This window comes from Acanthochromis polyacanthus, chromosome 12 (genome assembly GCF_021347895.1).
Source record: "Acanthochromis polyacanthus isolate Apoly-LR-REF ecotype Palm Island chromosome 12, KAUST_Apoly_ChrSc, whole genome shotgun sequence".
Classification (NCBI taxonomy): Eukaryota; Metazoa; Chordata; class Actinopteri; family Pomacentridae; genus Acanthochromis; species Acanthochromis polyacanthus.
The window spans coordinates 22,644,495-22,670,272 of record NC_067124.1 but is presented as its reverse complement, the minus strand read 5'-3'; the positions used below and the strand labels follow the sequence as shown (position 1 = coordinate 22,670,272).

At 41.8% G+C, this 25,778-nt stretch overlaps 1 protein-coding gene across 6 annotated transcripts; it reads left to right on the top strand.

The window, feature by feature from the left end:
• Positions 1-713: 713 nt before the first annotated feature.
• Positions 714-23,700, top strand: mag (myelin associated glycoprotein). Of its 6 annotated transcripts, none has more exons than XM_022218587.2 (13): positions 714-837; positions 9,611-9,739; positions 12,407-12,514; positions 13,904-13,979; positions 14,099-14,467; positions 15,387-15,683; positions 16,441-16,698; positions 18,947-19,207; positions 19,467-19,775; positions 21,393-21,492; positions 22,117-22,213; positions 22,488-22,541; positions 22,846-23,700. In XM_022218587.2, exons 4-13 carry the CDS (start codon positions 13,934-13,936, stop codon positions 23,002-23,004), a joined length of 1,950 nt encoding a protein of 649 aa, XP_022074279.1. In that variant the 5' UTR covers positions 714-837; positions 9,611-9,739; positions 12,407-12,514; positions 13,904-13,933; the 3' UTR covers positions 23,005-23,700. The 6 variants fall into 6 exon arrangements, with proteins under 6 accessions (XP_022074279.1, XP_022074278.1, XP_051812404.1 ...); XM_022218586.2 differs by lacking the exon at positions 714-837 and adding an exon at positions 5,518-5,661; XM_051956443.1 differs by lacking the exon at positions 714-837 and adding an exon at positions 5,534-5,675.
• Positions 23,701-25,778: the final 2,078 nt, after the last annotated feature.

Genomic DNA, 25,778 nt, shown 5'->3' with positions numbered 1-25,778 from the left:
GCATGGTAACCGCTTTAAAAAACAAAACCACAAATTGCAGCTTTGTGGGCAAAGGCGTGCCAGCCACCTGTATGCGGAGGAGGGGGGTTCCCGAAGCAGCATTTACTGTTTAATGTGGTGAGGTTTTTTGGCAGCGCACCGTCTGCATTGAGATTGCTCATAAACTGTAAGGTGTTGCACAGCTGGTTTGTCAGTATGTATTCTAACATTTTAAAGGGAATTATCGAAATGATCACAAGCTAAGTTTCATTTTCTTTGCACCTGTTGGTTAGAATAGCATTTCACTTGATTAAGGTAAAGCTCATGTCTAATGCAAAATCATAGAAACTGTCAAATGGTTGGAGGGCAGATGATCCGAAGTTTTAAGCTAAACAAGGGCAAATAATAAAATGTCAGTCACAGTTTAGAAACTGACTTTGCTCTGGCATCATTACAGACACTTCAGGTCTGATATCTTTCACTTTTATCGCCAGTTATAGAGGTTAAGACAGCCTCTACTTCATTGTAGTGGTGTTGCCATGTTCCCAGATCTCAGCAGTTATTCTGTTGACTACAGTATTCTCATAATGATGGAAACAGTGTCCAAACTGTAAGACTAACATTCAAATTGTTTAAAAAAAACAACAAAACAAAAATTAAAACATGATCTTTTAATTAAATTAAAATAATCCTGAAAGCAGCCCTTCCCAATCACAGGTTTGTATGCCAAAGAGCCAATCTGCTGACACAGAGAGAGCGAAAGAGAGGAGGGAGGAGGGAGAGCAGTGGAGAACGCAAATGCTGAAGGAGAGAAGACGAGACTCTGAGCTCCTCACTGGCTTCAGATCAGCTGATAAGGTAAGAGCTTTGCTGCTCTCTGATCTAAAATTATTCATTACTTTTAGATTTGCTCGTGATTCCTCAACATGCTGCTGGTTTTGTGCAATGACTATTTTCAGATCTTCTCTGGGTTTAAATCTCTCCCTTCAAAAATCTTTGGAGCAGAATAGCAGTGATTTGTGACCATTCAGTGGCAACAGTAAAGGTGCAGATATCTCACAGCGGTGTGCTGTATGTGATTGCTGGGAGTTAACGATCTATTAGCTTCTCCACACTAGGATCTTACGAAGAGAATAGAAATTGACTTTCTGTTCTATTTGATAACTGTGCAGAGTGTATTCATGAGACTATGTAGATACAAATATTGTTTTTTTAATGTTCTCAACAAATTATCATTTGTTTTGTTCATCGTTTTACACATTTTACACTAATACATGCTCATCATTTTGTCTGTTCTGTTAAGTCATGAGACAAATATTGCTGAGGGGACTTCATTATAGCAACCTTTTAAAGAAGTAGTGACAGGTTGCATCAGTGTTGCTTTTATATTTTTTCCTTTGTAGAAAATGGCTGTCAGTCATGTGTCTGGCATAGAAAAGAATGTTTTTCAATGTTCTGATCTCCCAACAGGGCCTGCATAGAAACAAAATACCGGCCATCCAATGAGATTTGGAGCACAATATGGGAACTTAGGCCAAGTAGGACAAATTTGAGATTAGGTGCACCTTTGGGAATTAAAATCCCATGTAACACCGGGGCAGCAGCATGTCAGAGCTCTGGATGTAACATTTTAAATAGGGTCAATAATCTCTCACTGAGATATTTTCTGAGATTTTCAATTTAAACCCAATACTTTGGACACATGTTCATACATTTCTGATGGTGTCATTACTGATAAATCTATCAAACATAACCACTATGTTCCACATCATTTCATTCAGACAGAAAATAAAGGACAAGTTATATGTTTAAATGAGCCAATCCAAGTTAGATGTTGTACTGCTGACTTTGGAATTTGTCTTTGGACGTTGTTTTTTTATGACAAATTGGAGGAACATCAGAATTTAAACACCTGATCAGCACCTACTTCAAACCATTCTAGGTTTTGTATATTGTTATTCCATTTGTTTCAGAGAGGAATAAGTGCAGTTACAACGGATAAATGATTTCAATAAACAAATATTAAAACACGAAGTTTTAGCCCCAACTGTTCATATATTTGCAAACGGCAGCCATCTGACCCTTCTGTCCAGTAAAGTGGACAGAGGGACAATGGATCCATTCTCAGTGTGTTATTCTGTCACTCGTCTCTGTCCAGTACAGTCCCAACAAACCCCGTCACCCACTCACACACCCTCTCTCTCCCCGCACCACCCTCAGTAGCACCATACTACTGTAAAAGGCATGTTTCTGTGCGTTTGCACCACACGCATTCTGGCGTATTTTACTGCGAGTATTGTCGAGAGATGCAGTGGGTTTGTGCATGTGAATGTGTGACAGTGACACTGTCTGACTAGTGTCATCACAAACTAAGTAGATAATACAGATGCTGGAGATTTTTCTGGCTTCTGCTCAGGTTGGAGGTGGACAGGACGTTGTGTGATAGTAGGGTGTAATTTGCCCAGGTCCAGTAAAGTTAACATTAGAATCAGGGATGTGCCAGTCAAAGCTAGTATGTACATGCCCACATAGCCTTGAAAAGAGATCTGATCAGCCAATGCCAATTAAAATTACCCTTGTGGAATTGCCTGGCCCCCTTTCCTCAAATTTGGAAGATAGAAACTGCAACATACCACATAGGATCCTTTTCTCTTGTGTACATTTTTCACTCTCTTTATACCCATCCAAAGAAACACAGTACTTTCAAACCATGCACAACCATGAAAGAGGAGTGCAGAGCTTGCAAATTAATTTGTAATTTGTGAAATGGGATGTTCGCGCTACTTGCAAACTGCATGAGACAGGCCTGAGCTGGCGATGTTCGACTATATCTGAAGGACAAAAGTGCTTCTAACTGTTTTGAATAGCTGCTGTTTAAGGTGCCTTGTAATGGCAACCATCCTTTACACGAGAGACACAATAATCTTTCAAATGGAGTTCAGCTGCTACACGTTCGGTCTTTCTCCTCAGAGACTTTCCTGCGGTTGCACTTGTTTGTTCATGCAAAATGTGCTGTGTTATGAATGGAAAAAGAGTACTTGAGAAGAATTTCAGATCTTGTTTTCTCACCTCTCCACACCTGGAGAATCGCCGCGTTAATAAGAAATTTCACAATCTGGGGAGAGGACACTGTCATTACTTTAACTGGCAAATGAAACTTCTGTGTGACAAAAACACAACAGTCATAATTTAGGTGGGAAGAGTATCCAGTAAATTTATGTGGATATTGTGTTTGAGCTGTAGACCCACAGTTGTGTTGTTTTTTTTGGTTTAATATTAACAATTTGGACCCCTCTTGCATGGGACCTGCAGTTTCTAACTTTGGTAAACTTTGCTTAAAGCCACAAGAGTTACAACCAAAAGAGAGAGGAAGGTTGAACAAGAGACAGAGACAAACGAGCGAGGGCAGAGAAAAGGGGATTGTTGTGATTAAAAGACAATTATCTGTGCACATCGACTTCCCAGTGTTGTGCGGTGTCAGGCTCGAGCTGAGCTGCTCTGTCCCAGAAGGCCTCGAGAGACAATGGCTACTGTGTCAGGAGGAGGGGAGGGGGTTTGCTAGCAAGTCTTGGGGTTTCATGACACGGTCACAGCATCATGCAACTGTGTGAACACACCGAATGCCACATAGGCTTAAAAATATGTGTCTTTATCTGTAGTAGTAGTAGTAGTAGTAGGAGGAGGAGGTGGAGGAGGGAGAAGTTGGCAAGTGTATACAGTAACTGGAGTCAGCATGCAGGTATATTTCTTAATGTGATGTACAACTACCTAAAACAAGCACAAAAGTAAAGTAAAGTTGTTACGGGACATTTAAAAATGGATTATAGGCAAATGGAAACAGTAGAAAAATGACAATATCATAAGTTACTGTAGCTACCCGGGCTTTAGATTATTGTTGCTGTCTGAGTGTGAGGGGGCCTGGAAAGTTGCAAAGTGGAACTACTTAACCAACTGCACAGAACGAAAACAAAATCAATGACTTTAAATGCAGCTTCAGAGTGACCTCAGTTCACTGTGTGACCCATTTAACAGATATCAAGGAGGAGTCTGTAGTGTCTTCAGTCACAGAGGCAGAACTCTTCTGTGGCAGCCAAGCTTCACGTATACGGTGCAGAAAAGCCCAACAAATCAGTAACATGAGGTCAAAGGGCAACAGCATCATTAAGATAATCATTTTTATACTTTAAACAACATTTTGACTTATAGGATTAGATATAGTGCTTCATTCTTAACCACAAGTAACTCCTGGTTAAGGTCACTACTCATTATACAAACATGATGCATTATCATAAGTGTCAGCCTTCAACTTGCTGAAAACAACAGCAGTATCCAAACATGACATTACTGTTACGTTAGCAGACACAGATATGAAGCTTCCGACTTGTAAATACAGTCAATATCTAATTTTGAGTGAGAAAAGGAAACGGTTTTAATTAACTGACTTTTATTATATATTTGATTTAACATAATATTGCAGACTTGCCTAAAATTAGACAAACATGTATGCCTCAGGTGAGCCCTTAGCCCAATTTTGATGGTTATAGTGGTGTATTGGTATCTTGACACAAGAAATTCTCCAATTATACGGCTGTCTTGAGTTGTCAGATGATGTGAATGCTTGTAAATCATTCAGATCTTTCTCATCTCTACCATACATCCCATAAGACCATTCTGTCTGTTTATAAAACTTAATTGAGGCTATTTGTGACGAGTGTTGCTGTATTGTGGTGTGATGCTGAACTCTGCAGTTTGTTGCTGAAGCTGACTAGTACGAGTGACTGTGAGGAGTCATATTAGTGATTAAGCATGTTCCCCTCCCTTTTTAATACAAAATCAACTCTCAAAGAGGCTAATCTAGCAAAATTAGCTTACACCGTTGGGTATGTGTCATGTAATGCAGCCAGAAAACATGGAAACAGCAGACTCGGTGGATTATTTTTCTGCAGCAACTTTCAAGTGTCTGAATGTTGATTTATCAGTAAAATGATTGGAAACCAGTGGCAGCATCTGAAAGTATTCCCAACTTCATCATTCTCTGAAAATCAAAAACACCATTCTGGTTCTTTACTTTTTGTAGCTTCTGAGTGTTGGCTTAGATTTTTAAACTTAAATAATGACTAAATGGCTTTCACAAGGCTTCCCTGCTCCTTCTTCTGCTCGTATCGATCCTACATCTCCTCATCGTCTTCATCACCCCCCTCTCCCAAACTCACTTCCTGTCCTTTGTCACACTGACCTCTAAAATAAAAAGGAAAAAAAATGTGGGTGTGCACTCCATCAATCCAAAATGATCAAATATGTTCAGTTCCATCCAGCGTAAAGCAGTTGGTCATGATGGATAGAAAAGGCCTCGGAGCTCAAAGCCTCACCCGTATTTGTTGGGGCGATGGGGGAACAGTGTGGCCCTTTGTGGCCCCGTGTGTATTTATGAATGGCTCAGCCTTGGGGCGAAGTTTCAGAACAATGCTGCTACACTGAGGGCCTGATTTTCATATGGGAGGGGTGATGGTGATGGTGATGGCGGTGGGGAGGGCAGTTTATTCCCCCACTGTTGGGGCTTGGTACAGAGAGTGGCGAGAGGTCTTGCTGGAGTGACGCTTTGCATGTGAGTGTCGGAGGGAAGGCTGCTGGCATCGCTCATACAGGAGCTGCTTTGGAGGACGGCCACAGTCACCTACGCAGGTGAGGAGCAGCAGGTCTTTATTTCTGATTCCTTACTTTTAAATTGCCCCTTGGAATTTTATTTTGGAATCCTTTTTTAAGCAAGAAAGAAGCAAGATGATTCAGATAGGGGAGGACTAATCCATCTACAATTTCCGATCCATCAATCTAAATTTATTACTTCTGTTTTTTGTTTTTTTTTTAAGGTCAAACACCTACAGTCGGAGTCAGTGTGTGTGCGTTCATAGATGATGCGATGAGTGAGATTGAGAGTTTGGATGAGTCACAAGTTTGACCGAGTTAGGTAATGAATAAGTCTGTGTGTGTGCTGTAGTGAATGTGCTGCATGAGGGAATGTGTTTGTGATGATGTGTAAGCTTGCACACGAGTGAGAGAGCGTGTGTGTGTGTGTGTGTGTGTGTGTGTGTGTGTGTGTGTGTGTGTGTGTGTGTGTGTGTGTGTGTGTGTGTGTGTGTGTGTGTGTGTGTGTGTGTGTGTGTTGGATGTTACTGGGGGCTGCTAAAAGCCCAGCCAATTATTACTGGACAGATTTCAGTGCCTGTGCCATCAATGCTGAGCTGTTCCTGTAATTGCCAGAGCGTATTACCACATCTAAAGAGACATGTGATGCCAGGTAGAAGAGCCTCTGATTACAGAGCCAAAGCAAAACAGTTTTACAAGTGATTTAACAGCGGTTTGCATTTTCAGTCAAGGGAAAGATCTGCTTTCTTTAATGACACTGTAAAAAGCCAGAGTGATTCTCTGTATCTGCAAGTGGCTCTTTTTTTTTCTTTTTTGGAGAAAAGTAAAAAAATATTAATTTATTCCAGCGCATTTTTCATAAAAGTCAAAGTGGTTGTGGAGCAGTAGGGAACGGTATCATTCAAATTTTTAATTACTGCCTGATTGAATTTTAGGATTTCAAAGCCCTAATCCCATTCTGACCTTTATTTATGACTTACCCATAAGAATTCATGGACATATGCTGCAAATTTCTCTCTCTGATTACATTTTTAATACAAAATTTGGAGCATTTCGAGGTAGCTTTTAATCACAACATTCGGTGATTTTTGTGCTTTCACAGCAGATAAAACATCCCCAGAGAATGACGATGCCTCCCATCGGAGCATTTTTTTCAGCACAAACATTTGTCATCCTTCCAGATTTCACCACATCCAAATCAGTGGTGGTTTATACTCGCAACATTAAGTCAAGTGGAGAGTTTTAGGAAGCTGTGGGATGGGGGGGCCACAGTTTATTTTTCTATGTGGCAGAACAGGTTGACGACTCTGTTTGTCGCCCCCTTTTGTTCAGAGCGGAAGAGAGCGCGCTCTTGTGAGGGAGAAGGCCTGTGGCTCACCATCTGCCTACTGAGATGGGGATTGCCAGAGTCACTGGGTTTGCCAGGTAGCAACAAAAAACATAAGCTATCGGTGTTGCTGCTTTCTTGTTATGCTGGGTGATTTGCCAACTCAAGCTCACTTTATTTTCATGTGCACTTTGCATGCTTTTAGTTAAAAAAAATCAATTAGCACTAGTTTTCATAATGTGGTCCAGGCCTGTTGGTTTTATTCAAAGATGGAAAAATATTTAATTTGAATTTCAAACCAAACAGAAAAATGTGGCGTGCCACATAAATGCTTCAGATGGAAATATTTTGCATGGCGCGCACTCCAAGAACCATGCAAGAAAAACACGGAAGTCAACTGTTGGTGGTTTCTCACTTTCTCATACGAAAAAAGAACACCTCCAACCTGAGTTTCATTGTAACATTTCAAATGAAAGTGACACATCATATTGGCGAGAGTAAAAAATACAGATGCATGGTATTGCTAAAATATACCTAAAACACCAAATTAAATCATACAGCAAAAAGAAGCAGGTTTATGGTTGATTTTTTTTTCTTTCATTACCTCAACATCCAGACTTTTATTTATGCCAACACTCTCTGCAATACCTTGGACAGACTGTGTGACTGGATGTTGGCATATCTGCATGTTTATGTTTGTATCTTGTGTCTATGTGTGTGTGCGCGCGCGCGTGTGTGTGTGTGTGTGTGTGTGTGTGTGTGTGTGTGTGTGTGTGTGTGTGTGTGTGTGTGTGTGTGTGTGTGTGTGTGTATGGTGCGCTGGGCTCATCACAGCTCAGCGCGCCGTGTGTGGGAGGGGGAGCAGTCATGTTTTAAGACCATCTGCTCCTCTGAGTATTTTAGTGGGAGCCTTAGCTTGTGGTGGATCAACGCGCGTCACAGGCAAGCAGCAAAGCGCAAGCTGTGAGCGGGCCTGTTCCGGAAAAAATTCCTCCAGTTTCTCCCTCGCACAATGGGCAGTGTTCTGCATACAAGGTTGCCATTCTTGTTTACCCCCCCCCCACCACACTCTATCCAAGAGCCTCGCTGATGCTCTTATACATGAGCTGCAGACGATATTCACAATGAAAATGTTCTTCTTGGCACAGCTGTTTGTTTGTGAGAGCCTTTTGGTTTGTGTGAGCAATTTCAATAAAGTAAAATGACTCATAAAAGGTGCTGTGGCCTGAATTAGCGGAGCTGATTGTTCTGATAGCATCTGTATCCCTGAAGTGTGATGTGGAATAAGTGATTATGCTGGAGTTTGATTGCCTGAGATATTAGAGGAAGGATCTTTTGCACAAGGCAACAAAAAGATTAGATGAAGATAAACATGCACACGTGTGCTGTTTCATTATAGATTTCATGTTTGTCTGTATGTTGTGCTTTTAAACCATTGTTGATTACCCTATGCAGAGTCCGATGTACTTCTTTTCTCACGACAAAAGGCCAGAGAAGCAAACATGAAAGAATTTTCTTGAACTACATGCTCATTGGGTCTCCTCTCACACATTTAATGTGCATGTACTGTATAGACAATGACTACAGTCCCCGTCAGACAAAGGAATATGCTTAGCTTACAAGCAGCACAGAGGGGGTGCCGAGGAATTTCACATAGCTGCACTCCCAACACCGAGGAGTGTGTTGGCATGCCTTATAGTGCATGCGTGTGTAGGGGGTTATGGCACGCTGCGTATTCATTTGTAGATGGCTCCAGAGCATCAATGCAACATTCTCTTCTTGAGCTCGTCTCCAGACTGTTTATTGAGGGATTCCCTTGAGGTTATCCACAGCTCGTTCGGTGCCATGGCTTGGCTGGTGGCCTAATGGCTTCTCGACACACTGACTCACTCAACATGTAACAATGAGTGTGGGAAAAACTTCCTCATTGGAGACACAACTTGCCTCTGTTATATTTATGTGTAAACTAAGTGGAACGTTGAGTGGATCTATCCTTGTTCTCCCCACCTACAAACATTCCTCAGCAGGCAGAATATTAGATCTGCATGCAGCTGGAAAGATCAATGATCATGCCTTGGAGCCTTTTTTTTTTGCATTTCTGGAATTCAAACACATCCACATTCAAGCGCAATCTAATTTGGTATGATTTATGTGCTTTTAGGTTGTGACTTCAAACGAATCAACCCGAAGATCGCAATCTGTATCTAACTAATGTAAATCTGTCATTTACATAACCGTATTCATCTCACAAGTTCTATGTTCCTCCTACTCGTCATATGTTGCTCCAAAGCAGCCTTACTTGAAGTGATAGTGAGTCATCCTCCCTTCCCCACACAGCTCTTGCCCTTGTGTCTTGTGCACCGAGAAGCATGAAGAAGTTCAGCTAGTGTCAACATGTTTTGCTTCGCCCTCAGAGGTGGAAGCATGATCCAGGCACTTTAGTTTGATGCATAAAAGACACATGAGACAGCTCAGGGAAACGGTGGCACAGAGGAAAGGAATGCCGAGTGGGCCAAAGATCAGCTCCACAAATGCCTGAACGCATATTCAGATCTGCCCACGATGCATGTAAACCAGAGCTCACACAGACTCCTCTCTTCCCCTTCCCCTTGTCTACTTCTAACATCTCTTTTTATCTCCCTGCTCTGTCCTTTCCCACAGAGTCTGGCATTTAGGATTTGGAGCAAGACGACCGACTCAGGGGGGAAAAGCGAGAAGTAGTAGAAGAAGAAGAAGAAGAAGAAGAAGAAGTCAGGACTGAGAGGCAGCAGGAGCCTGGTGCTGAGGCTGGTATGAGGCAAGTGTTTTCTCTGTGTGTGTGTGTGTGTGTGTGTGTGTCGCGTGTGATTGTGTGCTTGCAGAAGTGTGCACATGTACGCAGTGTGCTCTGTGCCAGCCATTTGTCTGCACCATCAATGAGGCCGTTGTTGTTGGAGTCGGTGGTGGTGTCAGTGGCCCTGCCTGGCTGCCCGGCTCTATTCTCTCCTGCTGCTGCTGATGCATGGCCTCTCTCCCTTGACACACTTGCCCGGCTCTTGGCCTTTTGTTGCAGTGCAGATGGTTGAGCTTGACGCAACACTGGAGAAAAGTTGGAACTGTCACAGCCAGCGGTGTGGCATGACGGGCCAAGACGTCTCGAAATGTAACCCCCTTAAAAGCAGCTTCAGTATATATTTTTGTATTGAAAAATGCGAAAGGGGTTGCTCATAGTGATGAACCAGAAGGAGAATTATCTGCTTTTGCTGATGGTTCACGTCCACTCCTCCTGTAGCTTTGTTTTCCAGCTTCTCTTCACAAAAAGCCACTGCACAGCACTTGGTCAGCATCAAACAGCAGACAGACGCATTTTGCATCCAGCTGGTGAACATTGTGGATAGCGGAGCATTTAGGAACTAAAGAGTTATTTCCCCCAGGAGTTGGTAGAAGCAGAAAAAAAAAACTGAGCTAAAAGAGAGCGGATACTGGGCTTACATTCAGCAGGTGGCCAGAAACACTGCTTGAAATGAATGATAATGCTGCTGCAAACTACTGGCTGTGGAAATAATTAACAGTTTGCCAACCAGTCCATCACATCATCATTAAAAGGTGATGACAGCGTTCGCAACTGGATTCCACTGCTCCCAAGTGGCCAAGATACTCCGCTACTGCAGGTTTACAGATGAGAGGCAAGCGGAATAATACAAGACACCCACTAGCCGAGTAAACGTGTCTACATGTTCAGATGGATTTGTGGCTGTCTGGCAGTTTGACGGCATGACGAGCGACTTGACACATCCGTGGCCTCCTGCAGGTGTCGAACCAACAGAAATTTTTCGTTTCTCTCTATCAACAAGGCTAATATTGGTCATGGATTCTCCGGGGGGATGTTGGGATGTGTTAATCATGAAGCTCTAAAGCACAATCCGCTCTCAGGCCTGCCATCTGCACACACCGGCTGCTGCTGCATGAAACTGAAATCCTCGGCTTCTTCTTCTGCGTTCTATATCTATGGCAAAGCAACGGTCATCACATTGGTATGCGTTTTATTTGTAAAGACAGTTATAGATTTCTTGAAAAACAAGAAATGCAATGTGTTAAAGTCAGCGTATAGAAATGGTAAACTGAAGTAAGCTGTGAAAACACAAAATAATGGTTTAAAAAAGTAGAATAATGTATTCTACTACATACTGCTAAGTGCGAATTGGTGCATTATAATACTTTTCTGGACACCATGCCTTTAGACTGCAGTGCAATGATATGAAAACTTCAAATTTATAAATATCAGAATTGTTACAAGCAACCAGACATATAAAATTAGGTTATAACAAAAAAACTAAAAAATGCAACAATGAACAAAACACACAAAAAAGAAAACAGCACTTCAGATGCTGCCTGGTATAGATCTTTACTGTAGGTCATTCCCTCGCCTTCTGGAGCCTACTATCTATCATAACGGGGAAAAAATAAGTTTTTAAAAGCCCTAAACACCTTTACTAGTGTATTTTAAAAGCATATAATAATATATTTGCATTACAAGTCAGTATAGGTCACTGAGGACTCTAACAACAAATGTAAGTTATTTATTTTACATGTCATCATGATAAGTAGTTTTAATTGATCTCAATTTGAAATTCACAGACTTTTATCTTATATTTTCTTCTTTTTCTTAATTTGACAGATGTTGGCAGGAGAGATTATCCTTTCAGAATCCTGTCCATACATTGATGGAATAAATACCAGCAGAATTTTGATCTTTCCCCTTTTTTTTCACCGAACTTTATTGGCCACGGTTATAATTTCCTTATCTCTGACATGACTGATTTAATTTGTGTGACTGATTTAATTGAGATAACAGGATTAAGATAAGTCTTAGATACTTGCGATGTTTATGGTTGCTGTTTGATAGTAATTGAGAGAAGAGTTGATTATTCGTTTGGATGGGATTAAATCTGAAATGAACTCGCCTGTTTAGAAATCAAGTTTGAGGTTTGATAATCAAGACTGTATAAACAGAGAGAAATAAACAACGCAAAAAGTCTGATGCTGCAGTGATACTCATTGCTTTCTGTGCCTTTATTAACTTCTTTTGCTCAGTTGGTTCTCCAAAAAATCACTCATGCAGTGACATTTATTTGTTGTCATCAGGGGTTATTGTTATGAGCGCCTCCTTATCTCCTCATTTATTTCTAGTACAGCAGAGATATTAACAGTAATCTGCTGATGACATGGTGTGTGGTGACTGGAGTTTGGCTTCGTGTCAGAGCTCAGCCAACACTGGGACTCATTCATTGGGACTGGCTTACGTATGGCGACCATAATGTGTGACTCCACTGAGGGGGAGCAAACAGGTGCTGACTGACGCTGCGTTTGTGTGACTTACTACGGCTCTGTGCCTCTGAGAGGGCTGCGAGTGATGTAATGGCCCGATGATGCTGATGTCACTACGATTTTTTTGTTTGTTTGTTTGTCTCTCTGCAGAGAAGAAGGTTGTCAGGCTGTCTGGGTGTGAGCGAACACCCTCTCCTGGAGCTGCCGACAAGCTGTCCTGCAGAGGTTCTACCTGCTTTTCACCATCAGCATTTCAAAGTAAAAGCACTACCACAGTTACACTTTGATGTCAGAGTATTTTAAAGTAATAAAAAGCACTTTTAAAAAGATCTGCAACCCAACATGTGGACCAAACCATGAATAATTGTCTTAGAAAAATACACAGCAAGTTTTGACTTTGCAACCAGAGCAATATGGCTAAATATTGAGAAATTTAACCATTAATTAAGTTGAAAATATCTTGCAGAACATGCAGACATTTTAAATGTAGGCTGATCTCATTTTGTTAATTTTGAATTTCAATAATCTGTGCCTATGCAGTTCAAGGCAGTCCATACTTCACATTAGCTTCTTTATTTGTACTGGAATATTGGCTAATAAATAGCACTTTCTCAATTCTGCTCATGCTTACAAAATAACCGATTTAAACAATCAAAAACTGCCATAACATTAGCTACCTTCTGTAATCTAACTGCTGTTAAATTTTGAGAGAAAACTGAGGAATCATTGTGTTTTGAAGATAAGTAGGTTTATAACTCGTCATACAAATAATATATATATTTTAAATTATACTACGCAATAGTGTTACATCAATTCTATCTGATCTGCATCAGTAATGTCATTTATATTGCTGTGGTCCAAATAGTTCATGGTAATGACGTTGTACATGATATGTGATGTGATACATTTAGAAGAAAATACGTCAGAATCATCTTTAACTTTGTTTATGGTGTTTTTATATGTTCTGGAAATATGTTAAACTGAATTTAGGCAGGTGGAGCAACAATCTGCTACCATAACTGCACTGTAAGATGTTCCTTGTTGAGTTTCAAGCAGATAGTGGAAATGGAATACTAAATGGATATGGATGTCAGATATGGCTGTTATTAGTAGCTGTATATTGAGACATTCTGGTACAGCCAAGTGCATGGAATGATGAATAGTGATACAGGGATGTTTGTGATGAAAACTGAAAATATGACACTGGAATTGCTTGTTGACATTTGCAAACATGTTTAATTAAGCAGAGGAACTGTGAATAAAACGTCTCCCTGCTGCCACGTCAACATCGTCTAAGGGTTGATCAGTGATTTAGTTACAAGGCTCAATTTTACTCTGTGGGTTGAGAAAACCTGTGAGATTCTGGAACTCCTTTTCAACTCAAAAAATAGCTGTTATGGGCAAAACTGCTTGGTTTTTCAAAGTTGTTTTGTGAAAAGGCACTGTGCCATTCAAAAAAAAAAAAACAACAACACCAAACTAAACTGGTAAATGTTAGGAAGATTTTTAATTTGTGTGATTTTTAGAGGTTGGTGCTAGGTCTGAGTCATGCAGCACCACCAGTCGCTGTAAACAAAACATTTGTGGAGTTTTTTTTTTCTCCTGATGATGCATGCACTGTAACTGATGGGAAGTTGTCTGTTTCAGAGGTCTATGGTCCAGCGTTGAGCAGAGACCATGTGGTGTTTAGAGCTGCTCTTACCACTGCTGTTGATCATTAATGGTAATACATTTTTTTACCTGGTAGACACGTTCTTCCATCTTTACAATTAACCCTAAGCATGCAGTGGTGTCATACACTTGGAGAGGATAGTCATCAAATCTCATTGTATCTCCTCCCAGATGCCAGTTGCCAGTGGAATGTTTGGGTCCCCCGCGATATCTCGGCCATGACAAACTCCTGTGTGGTCATCCCATGCACCTTTATGTATCCGTCTGGCATCAGGCCGTACCGCGGCATCCATGGCATCTGGTATTTCGGCCAGCCCTACCCTCAACTCTTCCCTCCTGTAGTCTTCAAATCACGTACGGACGTTGTGCACGAGAGCTACAAGGGCCGCACCAAGCTGCTGGGTGACCTGCACCAGAGGAACTGCACTCTGCTCATCAACAACATCGGCACAGAGCACTCAGGGAGATACTACTTTCGCGCAGACCTCGGCGGAGCCAATATGTACACGTACCCAGATTACGCTGAGCTCAAAGTTCTGGGTGAGGAATAATGAGAGAAACTTAACTAAATATTAAACTGCGTCATATAAAATGGAAAAAAAGGTTCACAGTGGATAGTAAAAGACCAATTTAACCCTCATGTGCCCCTGAGGGCATTTTTGTCCTTTCCTTTTTGGATTTTTAGATCATTTACGCTATGTTTAAACTTTTGGCATACAATTTTGTAAATGTGTGTATTCTGTGTGGAATTTTGAAATTTGAAGATCAGTCCTTATAATGCTTTAGTCATACATTATGTATGCAAAATTGTCACACTCAGGACCTTGAGGGCAAAAATGTTCCAATTGAAATCATTCCTGCATGGGCCAAATATGAAAAAAATGACACAATCTAGTAGAAATCAGTAAAAACGACTATTTTGAAACCAAACTTCAGAATGAAATCCTAATAGCTTAGAATGCATGATTTCATGGCAGATGGATGAAAAATAGCAGTTATAATAGATTTTGATGGAGGCATTTTTGTGCTTAAAGTACTGAGTATAACTTTAAAAAAGCTACACTGTATAAAACATAGTAAGGCATCAGAATCAATGTTGGTGTGTATCACTGACACATACCAGCCTTTAATAATCAAAAAAAGGATTTACCATTTAGTACTTACTTCAAAGAAAATCATTAAGTTTTTCTGTGACAATGACATAATGTTTAAAAAAAATGGCATTGGAAGGGTTAAAATCTTGAAATTGAATGAATATTTGGTCATTATGATCAGGACTGATGTAGATCAAAAGAGATAAATCATTGAAAATGTAAAATTATATTAATGTATGATGTTTTTCTGGTATTGTTTTTGATGTGAGCATTTTTTCTCCTCAAGCGCCTCGGTGTAACTTTTTAAATTGATGCCTAAGGGTTAATGCAATAACCAGAAGAATTAAGCCTGTTCTGTTCTCCAGATCAGCCCAACATCGACGTACCAGAGGAGATTGTCAGCGACGAAAGCCTGGAGCTGACATGCTATGCTCCTGATAACTGCCCGGACATGACTCCAGAGATCCAGTGGATGTACACAGACTACCTGCCTGACCCGGAGTTCAGCTCTGACTACCTGGAGGAGAGCAACACAGCGGTTCTCTCCAACACCCTCACCTTCACACCCAGACCTATGCACAACGGGCAGCTGCTAGGCTGCAGGGTCTACTACCCCAACACCACACTGGTCTATGAAAGGCTCATCTCTCTAGACATAAAGTGTAAGTAAAATTTAAATAAAAAAGCTCATGCTGTGGAAACCAATCCGTAGTCAGTGATGCTTTTCAGCCTCTCTAGTCTCAAAGGGAGAGTTCTGCCTGACGTGCTAGAAACCCTGCATTAGTTATACTGAATCCCTAAACAGATTTCTTTCTTTAGTGACTCAGAGGTGGCACAGACATATCTTCATCGTGCTGAAATGGGGAGATAACTGTTTGGCATTAGGTTGGGGTCAGGTTCTGTTGAGAAATGCATATCTATAGGGAAACAGACCCAATTCCCCCTTTAATGTATTCCTAAAAAAATTGATTCTAACACAGACTTAATTTTTGCATGCAGAGCCACCATTTTAGTTTCTCAGAAGATTTCAGGATGAAATATTGTTTATTTGCCTAAACAAGTAGTAAAGCTGATTTGATTTGGATCATTTTGCTATAAGGGATCATCAAAGTTGTTTCAGTGCATGAGGGAAAAACAAATGTCGGGTAAATTTCATGATAATCAGTAAAATACGTTGAAACATTTCAGCCTCGACCAACGGGGTGAACAAACTATCCTGCAGACTAGCTTTGTCTCCTTAGAGCCATTTCAGTCGCATGGCTAGAGAAGGAAACCTGCACTGTCTGGTTGAAGAATAATCTTCTTGTTTCATTTTTAGTTGGACAGAAAGGAATGGTAATTCTTAGAAAGACTGAGTTGCTGTGTGGCATGCATATACTGAAATGCTTGCAATTTTAAAAAATCTACTTTACTTTGCAGATGCTCCCCGCTCAGTGTGGGTGAATGTCTCCTCAGAGGTGATGGAGGGCAGCTCTGTGACGCTGCACTGCGAGGTGGACAGTAACCCTCCTTCCAGGATCTCCTGGATGTTCGGAGACGAGGAGCTCCTGTGGGACACGGCGTCCAACGTCTCCCTCTCCCTGGATGACGTGACACCTGCAAATGAAGGGATTTACACCTGTGTAGGGAACAATGGCTACGGCGTCATGAACACCTCCCTGTACCTGGCGGTCAAGTGTAAGTCTAAGAGATTCATCCCAGTCCCAGGATACATAAACAGGTTTTCATTATTTAGAAAGGTAACACTCATAAACCTAATTTGATATCAGTCTGGATCTGCAATTATCTTGGATTTGCCAGTCACAGGCAATAAAGGTGGAGTTTACTGAAGATTTTTTGAATATCAAGTACTCAGCCGCCACAGGCCTGCACTGTGTCTCTAAAATGTTTGCAGTTTGACTCTTGGCAAAGCACAGCAGCTGTTGTCTGTGTGAATTCACAGTACAATTACTCAGCATTACAGCAAACGAGATCGGTAATAAATTAATCAAAACTATGGAGATTTTGAACCATAGCAGACAGTAGCAGAACAATAAAGAAATGTACTGAGCAATACGGATGGAATATGGAGTATCAAATTACACAAGACTGAGATCCTAGAATGAAAAAAGGGAAATGCACATACTGACATCTTTCAGCATACTATCATTCCTTCTTTTTTTCTGTGTGAATTTGCAGCAGCAATAATCTAGAATTTTATGAAAACAATGCTGAAAATTTGAAAATTAAAATGTGAAAGAAATCCTTAAAGCATTCATAATAGATTCAAATAACAAACCGTTCATTTGTAGTGGTGAACCTGTAGAGTTTTCACCAAAATCAAATTGTTTTTTTGTTTTTTAGTGCAGCCCATAACTTTACTGTTATGGTTCAGTGTTCATGGTGCCAATTTTAAATTTGAGGGGCAGCTGTTTTCAGTGAAATTGCTCTCAAAACCCAGTATGCTACAGTTTCTCAGTACCACTCAGCAAAGTAGACACATTTGCAGCTACTAGGTGAAGACATTAAGAGTAGTATCCTTGTGACTCCATCAGTGGTCGCTGGTGGAGACCAAAAACAAAGCTAAAAGTGAGTGAATATACTCTTAGATTCATTAAGTGACTAGAAGCATGACTCCGTCTGGACCGGTCACACCGCCCGAACTTTGCAGGAGCGTTCCTTGAACGGTGTGTGTGTGTGTGTGTGTGTGTGGGGGGGGGGGGGGGGGGGGGGCTGAATTTCGACAATGCTCGTCACCGTGCACAAAATGGGGAAAAAAATCGAAAACACGGGCGTTGGCTTAGCGGTGTACCGCTGAAGCCGGCGTTGCTTTAGCGTTGGTTTAGCGGTAGCGAGCGTTGGCTCGGCGGGGGTATAAAGTTGGTTTAGCGGCATACCGCTTGTGACTACAGAGCTGAACGGATTGTTCATCAAACATGGCTGGTGGCATCCTCATGAAGTGCTGGAAGGCTCGTGGATCCTCATTCCTCAGCTCCACCATCAGCTTGTCATACAGTCCATGTTCAGGCCTTCTCAGTATCCACTGTCTGACCCACACAACTCTGTCTCTCCTTCTTCTCTCTCTTCTCCTTCTGTAAACAGCTTGTTGCAATCTGAGGAGGTTCTGATTCTGCTGCTGGACTAGTGCACCAATCATAGCAAGTCTCTCAGCATCCATGGTGATACAGTTTTACTGTAACTTTGAGCAAATTCGATATAGATGAGGTCTGAACTCAACGGCAGCTCGATTCCAAATGAGCTCCTGGTCCATTTCTCCCCGTATTTATAGCCAAATTCTGGTCCCGCTCCGACACCTCTATACCAACGCCAAACCAAAGTTCATCGCCGCCATGGATCGCTGCTTCAACACCAGCAACCCCGTGTCCGCTCGTAAAACGCTTACAACCGCTCCACCGAAGTTTGTGCAACGTTTAATCGCCGCCCGGGCAACGCTGGCGAAGCAGCGGTGGTCCAGCGTTCAAGATTTCTGCGTTGGCCTAGCGGACCCAAGCGTCCACGAACTTGCGTCTGGCGGTGCCAAACTTTGACTGGGCGTTGGTGGAGCGGGGGTGAACTTTGCCGGGGCGGAAAATTGCCCCCTCCTCACCGCTCGCAATATTTTGTGCAGCTCAAAACTTTCGGAGCGGTAGGAGGGCCCCTCCAGAAACATCAGCGATGGCCAAGCGTATACGGCGTTGCTTTAACGGGGGGTTAAACGGTGGTGAACGGTTACGAGCGGTGATTAATTTTTTTCACCGTTCAAGGAACGCTCCAGCAAAGTTCGGGCGGTGTGACCGGGCCTTAAATGATGTTCACAACTTGTTCACATGAAAGAACAATCTGTAGCATATAGTAAAATTGGTTCCTTTAAACTATAGAGAACAATAAGAGGCATTTTTCAAATATAAATAACCAAAAAACGCACTTTTATTGCTTTTCAATGCAGACCCTCCCCGAGAGCCCACCGTAAACGAGTCTATGACCGTCCTGGAGGGCACCTCGCTAGCCCTGCACTGCAGCACCCAGGGCAGCCCGGCTCCGACACTCACGTGGCTGAAGGATGGGGAGCTGGTGGGCACCATCACTGCCGACGAGCTCTCGGTGCTGGAGATCATGGAAATCACACCACAGGGAGATGGACAGTACCGCTGCCTGGCTGAGAATGAGCACGGACGAGCCAGCAGCTCCCTCAACATCACTGTGGAGTGTAAGTACTTTACTCTCATGTGTTATACCTAACAGAAGTGTATAAAAAGAAGAAAAAAGCACAATAGCTGAACGTGACTGATCTTTTGGTGTACAGTATTCAACTTACATTTTTCTGAGTATTTTCATATAAATCTCAAAGATTTTTGCATATTATTTCTCAACAATCCTGTCCAGATCAAAATATAATGCATTACTATTTGTAAAACATTATTCACTGCTGTTATTGTAGCTCTTCACTGTGCTGCCTCCTTCAATAGATGCCCCGGTCCTTCTGGAGGAGTCGAAGTGCACAGTGGTGAGGGAGGGTGTCCAGTGCGTCTGCATGGCCACGGGAAACCCTGAACCCACCATCGAGTTCTACCTGCCCGACTTGAACATCACCATCAACGAAACAGACGGCCGGTACAACTTCTACACGCACACAGATGGGCACACGTCCACAGGCATGATCAAGCTGAGGGAGAAAGGTGAACGGATGGACAACGGCGGTCCTGCCGTCAATGTCCACTGCAGCATCTACAACATGTACGGGAGAGAGAGCGTACTTCTGGAGCTACAGCAGGAGAGTGAGTAGAAATGACTCACTTTTGATCATTTTTGATTAAATTATATGAGCATTTTCCTCTTTCTGTCTCTTCACCATCACCATTAGCATATGGAGTGCATCTTTACTTAAATAGACACAACATCATAGAAAAGTTAAGACAAGTCTTGTGATATTCCACGTTTCTGTATTGTATGTCTAGCAAAGGCCTGGTATATATTATTACTCTGTGCCATAATACTTCATAAGCTATTAAAATCTCTGCTGGCCTTTTATTACAATAAACTTGGGCTTTGTAGTTAATTGTCCTGCTGCCACAGATTAAATGTGTATTGATCTGTAACAGAAAATAGACCGAAACAAATGCACTATTTTCTTCCGTTTTGGGTAATGCTTGGTAAATACTACATTGCACAGCTGTGTCAGGAAGTTACACAAGACACAACAGAGGGAATTGCTGAACATGTCTGTCACAACGACGGGACAAGTTTGACATTGCGCTTCCTCGATTTTACACTTGACTTTGCAACCAAAGCTTCACTGATTCTATCCTAAACACGCTGACCTCTGCAGTAGATTATGATGTGCACAGGAGAAAAAACATCCAGCAGTGACAGTTTTGCTTTTATTTTAGAGAAGAATTGTGGAAATGGTTGAATTTATGCACCTCTAAATCCTTGAGCTACTTATCTTTATGAGCCATCTAGGCATTGAATAAAAAAATCAATATGAGAGACATATTAGAGAGAACAGATTTGAAACTAATATTGTAACTTTTAGACTGCCCTTCATGGTACGAGGTTACCTCTTTGTTTGCTGCTTTGCACATTTACTTGTGCAAACAATTTTCTTTTGTGTAACAGATCCTAACCCACAGACCTTAAATATAATGTGAGCTATATACTCATGATTCTGTAATTTTCAGGAAAGTGCTTTGATGGAACACTGGAATAGGACATTGCTCTGAAGTCACTTCCTTGTCTTTTTTCTTATGTAATGTCTGTTTATTGTGCACACCAACATCAGCTGATGCAACTTTACATAAAAAATACCTCATTTTTTAGTTTTAGATGTTGGTTTCATGATGGAAAAAATGGTTTACGTATCCTATTCTTTGTTTTTATGTTTTTCTTTTGTGATGTCTCATAATGTCTTATAACCGTTACTATTAGCAAGGTGTGCAGCTTTTCATGTGTTAACAATAATTAAAGCTAGAGTGTAATTTTACATAAAAATTATATGTCACATTGAAGCCCTTATTAAACAAGTTCAGACAATGCTGATTAGGCCAAAACAAGTCATTTCATGTCATCTGCGCTGGCACACCAGTAGTGATACATTTTATATCAGCCAGCAATGATTGGTTTGCCAGAGCTGAAGATGGGGAGTAACCATAGTGACAGAGATGGATTAGGCTACAGCAACTAGGCGGAGTATGGCGGAAAAATCTTGGTGTTTCAGATCTTCCAGATATAAAAGAAACTCAGAGTAACGCTTGCAGTCTATAAAAGAAAGTGATTAACGGCAGGAAACAGCAACAGTGTTTGCGTAAGTACTGTCCCTGCCAGAGAAGGGAGACAGAAATTCTGCACTGCAGGTTTAAGTGTTTGTTTTTAACGGTCATCACATTTGTTTTCAGAAAAATACATGATGGCAGTTATAGTTGGCACCATCGGAGGAGTGGCGGTCATAGCCTTCATCATTGCAGCAGTGCGATACGTTGGCCACAACAACAAGAAGTGAGTATAAACGACAAACTAATGGAGAGGCCAATGCGAGGCAGAAGTAGTCTTTTTTCCTCACTAAGCATTTTCTGAAATCCAAGGAAACACTTAAGCCTAGTCATCCATTCTAAAACACACTGATGCACATTGTATACGAGTGAATGTGGGATTGATGTGGACGTGAGAATCATTTCTCCCGTGCAATTTCAGTTTATTTGCAACGAGAAGTCCCTGTTGAAATCCTTGGACGTTCATATTGGCTGCCTTTTGGAGTGGGTTAGCAAGCTGGACTAACCTTATATTTTGCAGGCACAATTCCCTTCTCTGACACTGCTTCTGTATCCTTGACCTGCTACGCTAAATACAACCCAGGTAGCCCTCTTAACCAAGGTGCTTTATTTTAGTCTCAAGGCATATTTGGACCCCCAAATTTGCAAGCTTTCTCAGGCAGATCAGCCCTGAAGTGGGCGTGATCTCTGCGACTAAACCCATAAAATAACCACGTCACTCACAGCCACAGTTGGCCTCCAGCATAACCTTACAGAGCTTGTTGTTTTAAAATGGATGCCCAGGCTTGGCGTGTCGCCCTGCGGTAGTGGCAGTCGAGACCGAGTCTGATTATGTGACTCCGTCCCCCAGAGAGAATGGCAACCCTAGGCAGGACGTGGTCCTGGAGAACCCAGCTTTGTACTACAGCGCAGTCAAGAAGGACAAACAAAATCTGAGGAAGAAAGTGGTGAGACATGCTGATGTCAATGATTATGAATATGATGGAGGATGGAGTTGAATGACCATTCTCAGACTGTTTGGGGTTGTACTTCTGTGTAATAAAATGAGTCATAAATGATGAGACCCCATTTTTCACCTCAGACATGAGGTCATAGAAGGAATCTCTCCCACGAGGAATCCAGCAGCTGCAACCATGACCTTTCCAAACACTGTTTTTCTCTTGCTTTCATCGCTTCTCTGCGTTTTTCTGTCTGTTTTTCTCTCCCCTAACTCTTGCACAGCTTAAGACAGAGCTGTTGGGCTCAAAGTTTAACTCCATTCTAGAGGAGACTACGGTAAGGTTCCCAAACAAATCCCCATTAAAAACTCAAGCCTCAGTGACAGATGCATCTCCTCGCATATCAGCTTCTGTGTTCTGTACTCTGCCGTTTGTTTCCAATACTGCCTTCTGCATGGCTGCCTCATTGATAACACCAACTGCCAAACTAACAGGAAACATCTCAGTCTTCTTGTCAGTATGTCAACCAGTAACCACTAACATCTTTTTCTTTATGGTGTCTGTCACGCTCTTGTGTCATCTGAGGTGTCGCTGGCACCTTGCCAGTGATTTGTGCCGCTGAACCGTCCTTCTGTCTGCAGGGAGAAGACGGGGATTACCAACCTGTGGGCCCTATGGCAGGACTGGAGAGGCAAGAGCTGAATTACGCCGCTCTGGAGTTTATTGGGGCCAGGCCCAGGGAGGGGGCCTCAGGGAGGGGGGATGACGGCAGCAACTACACGGAAATCAAAGCCAAATGAATCGCGATCCTTCCCTGATCCCTCGGCTATGCGAGATGCAGTGGCAGCCCCGTATTTCACACATCCTCTGCCCCATAAACTGTGTTATAACCCCCCATCCTCTACTGGATTTCACCCTGCGTATGATGACTCCTTGTTTCTCATTTCTTCCAATTTGTTTCATATAATGTACCACTCTATGCCAGTACTCCCCCCTTGTGCTGCCCCTCCTCCATGGGACGCCCCGTCTTATGCCACCATTTGGAAAAACTGGTATTTTGAGGGGTTTGAGCAAGACCCACTGGACAATGTTAAACAAATTATTTTAATTTCAAGCCTCTGTTTTAGTACACTGTCTCTACAGCATATAGTGTTAACCGGCGACCATGTTTTTATTGCTTTCTGTATGTCATTGCTGGTGTCACATTCATCTCACTATTTGCTCTCCATCTGTCTCCTAACTGTCACTGCTGTCTGCTGCCAGTCGAAGCATCAGGGCAAGGAGTAACCGTGCTTTCTGTTCTCTTATCTTTAAGTGTGTTTGTCGACTGAGAGCGAACCCTCTCCTGTTTTCTTTTGGTTAATTACATCCTTAGAAGATAACCGACGAGGGCGAGAGATGGCAACGCATCTCGGCATCTTGTTTCCACGTAATTGTATTTAATGTGTGCTGTGACTCAGTAGCCTCTCATAATAAATTGAAAAAAGCCACCATCACTTTTGATAATGATTGAAGAGGTTTTGTCGATTTTAGTGACACACTGTCTAGTTCTGTTAAATGTCACACTTTGTTCCCAGCATTTTTCCATTTAAGTGTAGATTGTGTTGAGATTTTGAAGGGTGGGTGTTGGGGGGGGGGAGTTATTTACCTGCACTGTGGCCGATGCAAAACGTCTGTCATCTCCTACTTCTTCTCCCTATAGCATGTGTTTCTCTACATATGTTCCAGCTATTCGAACTATATAGAAAATACAGATCCAAAGCACAACGTACTTGCTCGTGAGCAGCCAGAGTGTTCTCTCTTTTAGACAATGTGTGTGTATGTATGTGTGTGTGCGTGTGTGTATTCAAATTGTGCTGAAAGATTGCCGGATCTCCGGGGTCTTTGGGAAGTTCGAGCATCAACCTCACCTGTCGGTCGATGCTTCACTCTCACAGGATTGCATCAGATGTCCGAGTGACAAAAACGTGATGCTGCCTAGTCAGCTGGTTGTGCTATTCAGAGACATTTGATGAGCCTGTGGTGTAATATTAAAGCTCACTAATAGTCTAACTTGATAATGATGGTGTCAATAATATATTAATTTGATGTATATTGATAGGGAAAGGGATGCCGGTATGTACAGTAAAAAACCCTGCATGAGTATTTTAGTCAGCAGGCAACACATTGAAGTATTGAATATTGGTGACAAAGTAAAAACGGGCTCATCACACATGACTCAGCAACTCTGACTGAACACTGTCTTAATGGAAGCTCATAAAACAGTACCCAACTTCTAATTAGTCAAAGTCAAATCAGAGGCAATGTTTACATGCAGCAGGTCACCTTGTTTTTCACTCAAGTTGATTTAAAGTAAATCAGTGTGCTCATTGTATCCTTTCTATTACTCATTAATGAGGTCCCCCCAGCAAAATCTAATGAACTTGGTTGGCTCACAATGTTTCAAACTGTAGCAGCAGGGATGTCCTGGGTTTAGTTCCTGGTATTGGTTCCAATTATACTGAACCCCAGATTACCCATAATGCAACCACTGGCATCTTTCTGTTTGAGCTCTCCTGCTTCATAGAAACTCCATGTGTCTAATTTTCAACTCTGCTGCCTGTCATCTCTTTGTAGTCTCCATGCTTGAAGCTTATTTTGTCATTATACAGCCATTTCAGCAGTACTGTCGATGAGTTATAGATGATCCGAATCCAACAGGGAAGCTACAACTCAACTTCTACCAATTTGCACCATGTTTTACATCACAAATGGTGTTGTTTGTGTCAAAACATATCCATAAGTCATGCACCCGCTGCAGCTGTAGCATCAGCTTAAATAGGACAACAGGATTTGAATTGACGTCTGTTGTATTCCTCTTAAAATTGCTGATTTTTGTTGTCTAAATGGACATCTGAAAATTGACTTTCCAAAATGTAATTCACCCATTGATTTTCCTCTTTCCAACAGACACAGTTTAACTGTATATACAGATGTTCATAGAAGGGTCAAATACAAAAACAATACATAGTTGGAGATGTGAAATGAAATCTGTATGAATTCTGAAGCTTTTGATTCAAATACAAGTATGAAAATCTGCCCGTACTGTGGCCTCTCATGAATAAGATGGATTAAGTTCATTACGGTGACAGCGTGTCTCTGAGAGCTGTTTCACAACCAGTTTCACAAGAGTACAAAATACAGCAAAGGCCTTTATCTGTGTAAACTTCATAGATCCAGAGTTTCATAGGAAGGAATTGCAATATGAATGCAGCAAAATGACACTAGGAGGAGCCATGTAGTTTAAACTGTTAAACTCTTGAACTCAAATGATGAAGCCTCAAGTTGCCTCTGAAAGAACAAAAGAAAGATCATAGGCATAACAGAATGTGGGAACCTTTGTCTGACATCAGACCGCACCCATATTGCACTGTGTTGTCAGGTGAAGTGTGTAAACCACAAGTGGAAAATGTATAATCTTGGTTAACAGATGCTCATCAGCAATGTGTTATGGCAATGTGTTAGGCTCAGTAATTATTTTTTTAACCGCAGCTGAGTGAACTCAAATTAGCCAATCTAAATTTGACTGATAGTG

Bases quoted from the DNA above. Each gene is read 5' to 3' on its own strand.
- mag (XM_022218587.2), top strand. From the start codon at position 13,934: ATGTGGTGTTTAGAGCTGCTCTTACCACTGCTGTTGATCATTAATG. The intron at 16,699-18,946 runs GTAAGTCTAAGA...TTTTCAATGCAG, and splicing joins CCTGTACCTGGCGGTCAAGT to ACCCTCCCCGAGAGCCCACC. The intron at 21,493-22,116 runs GTGAGTATAAAC...TCCGTCCCCCAG, and splicing joins GTTGGCCACAACAACAAGAA to AGAGAATGGCAACCCTAGGC.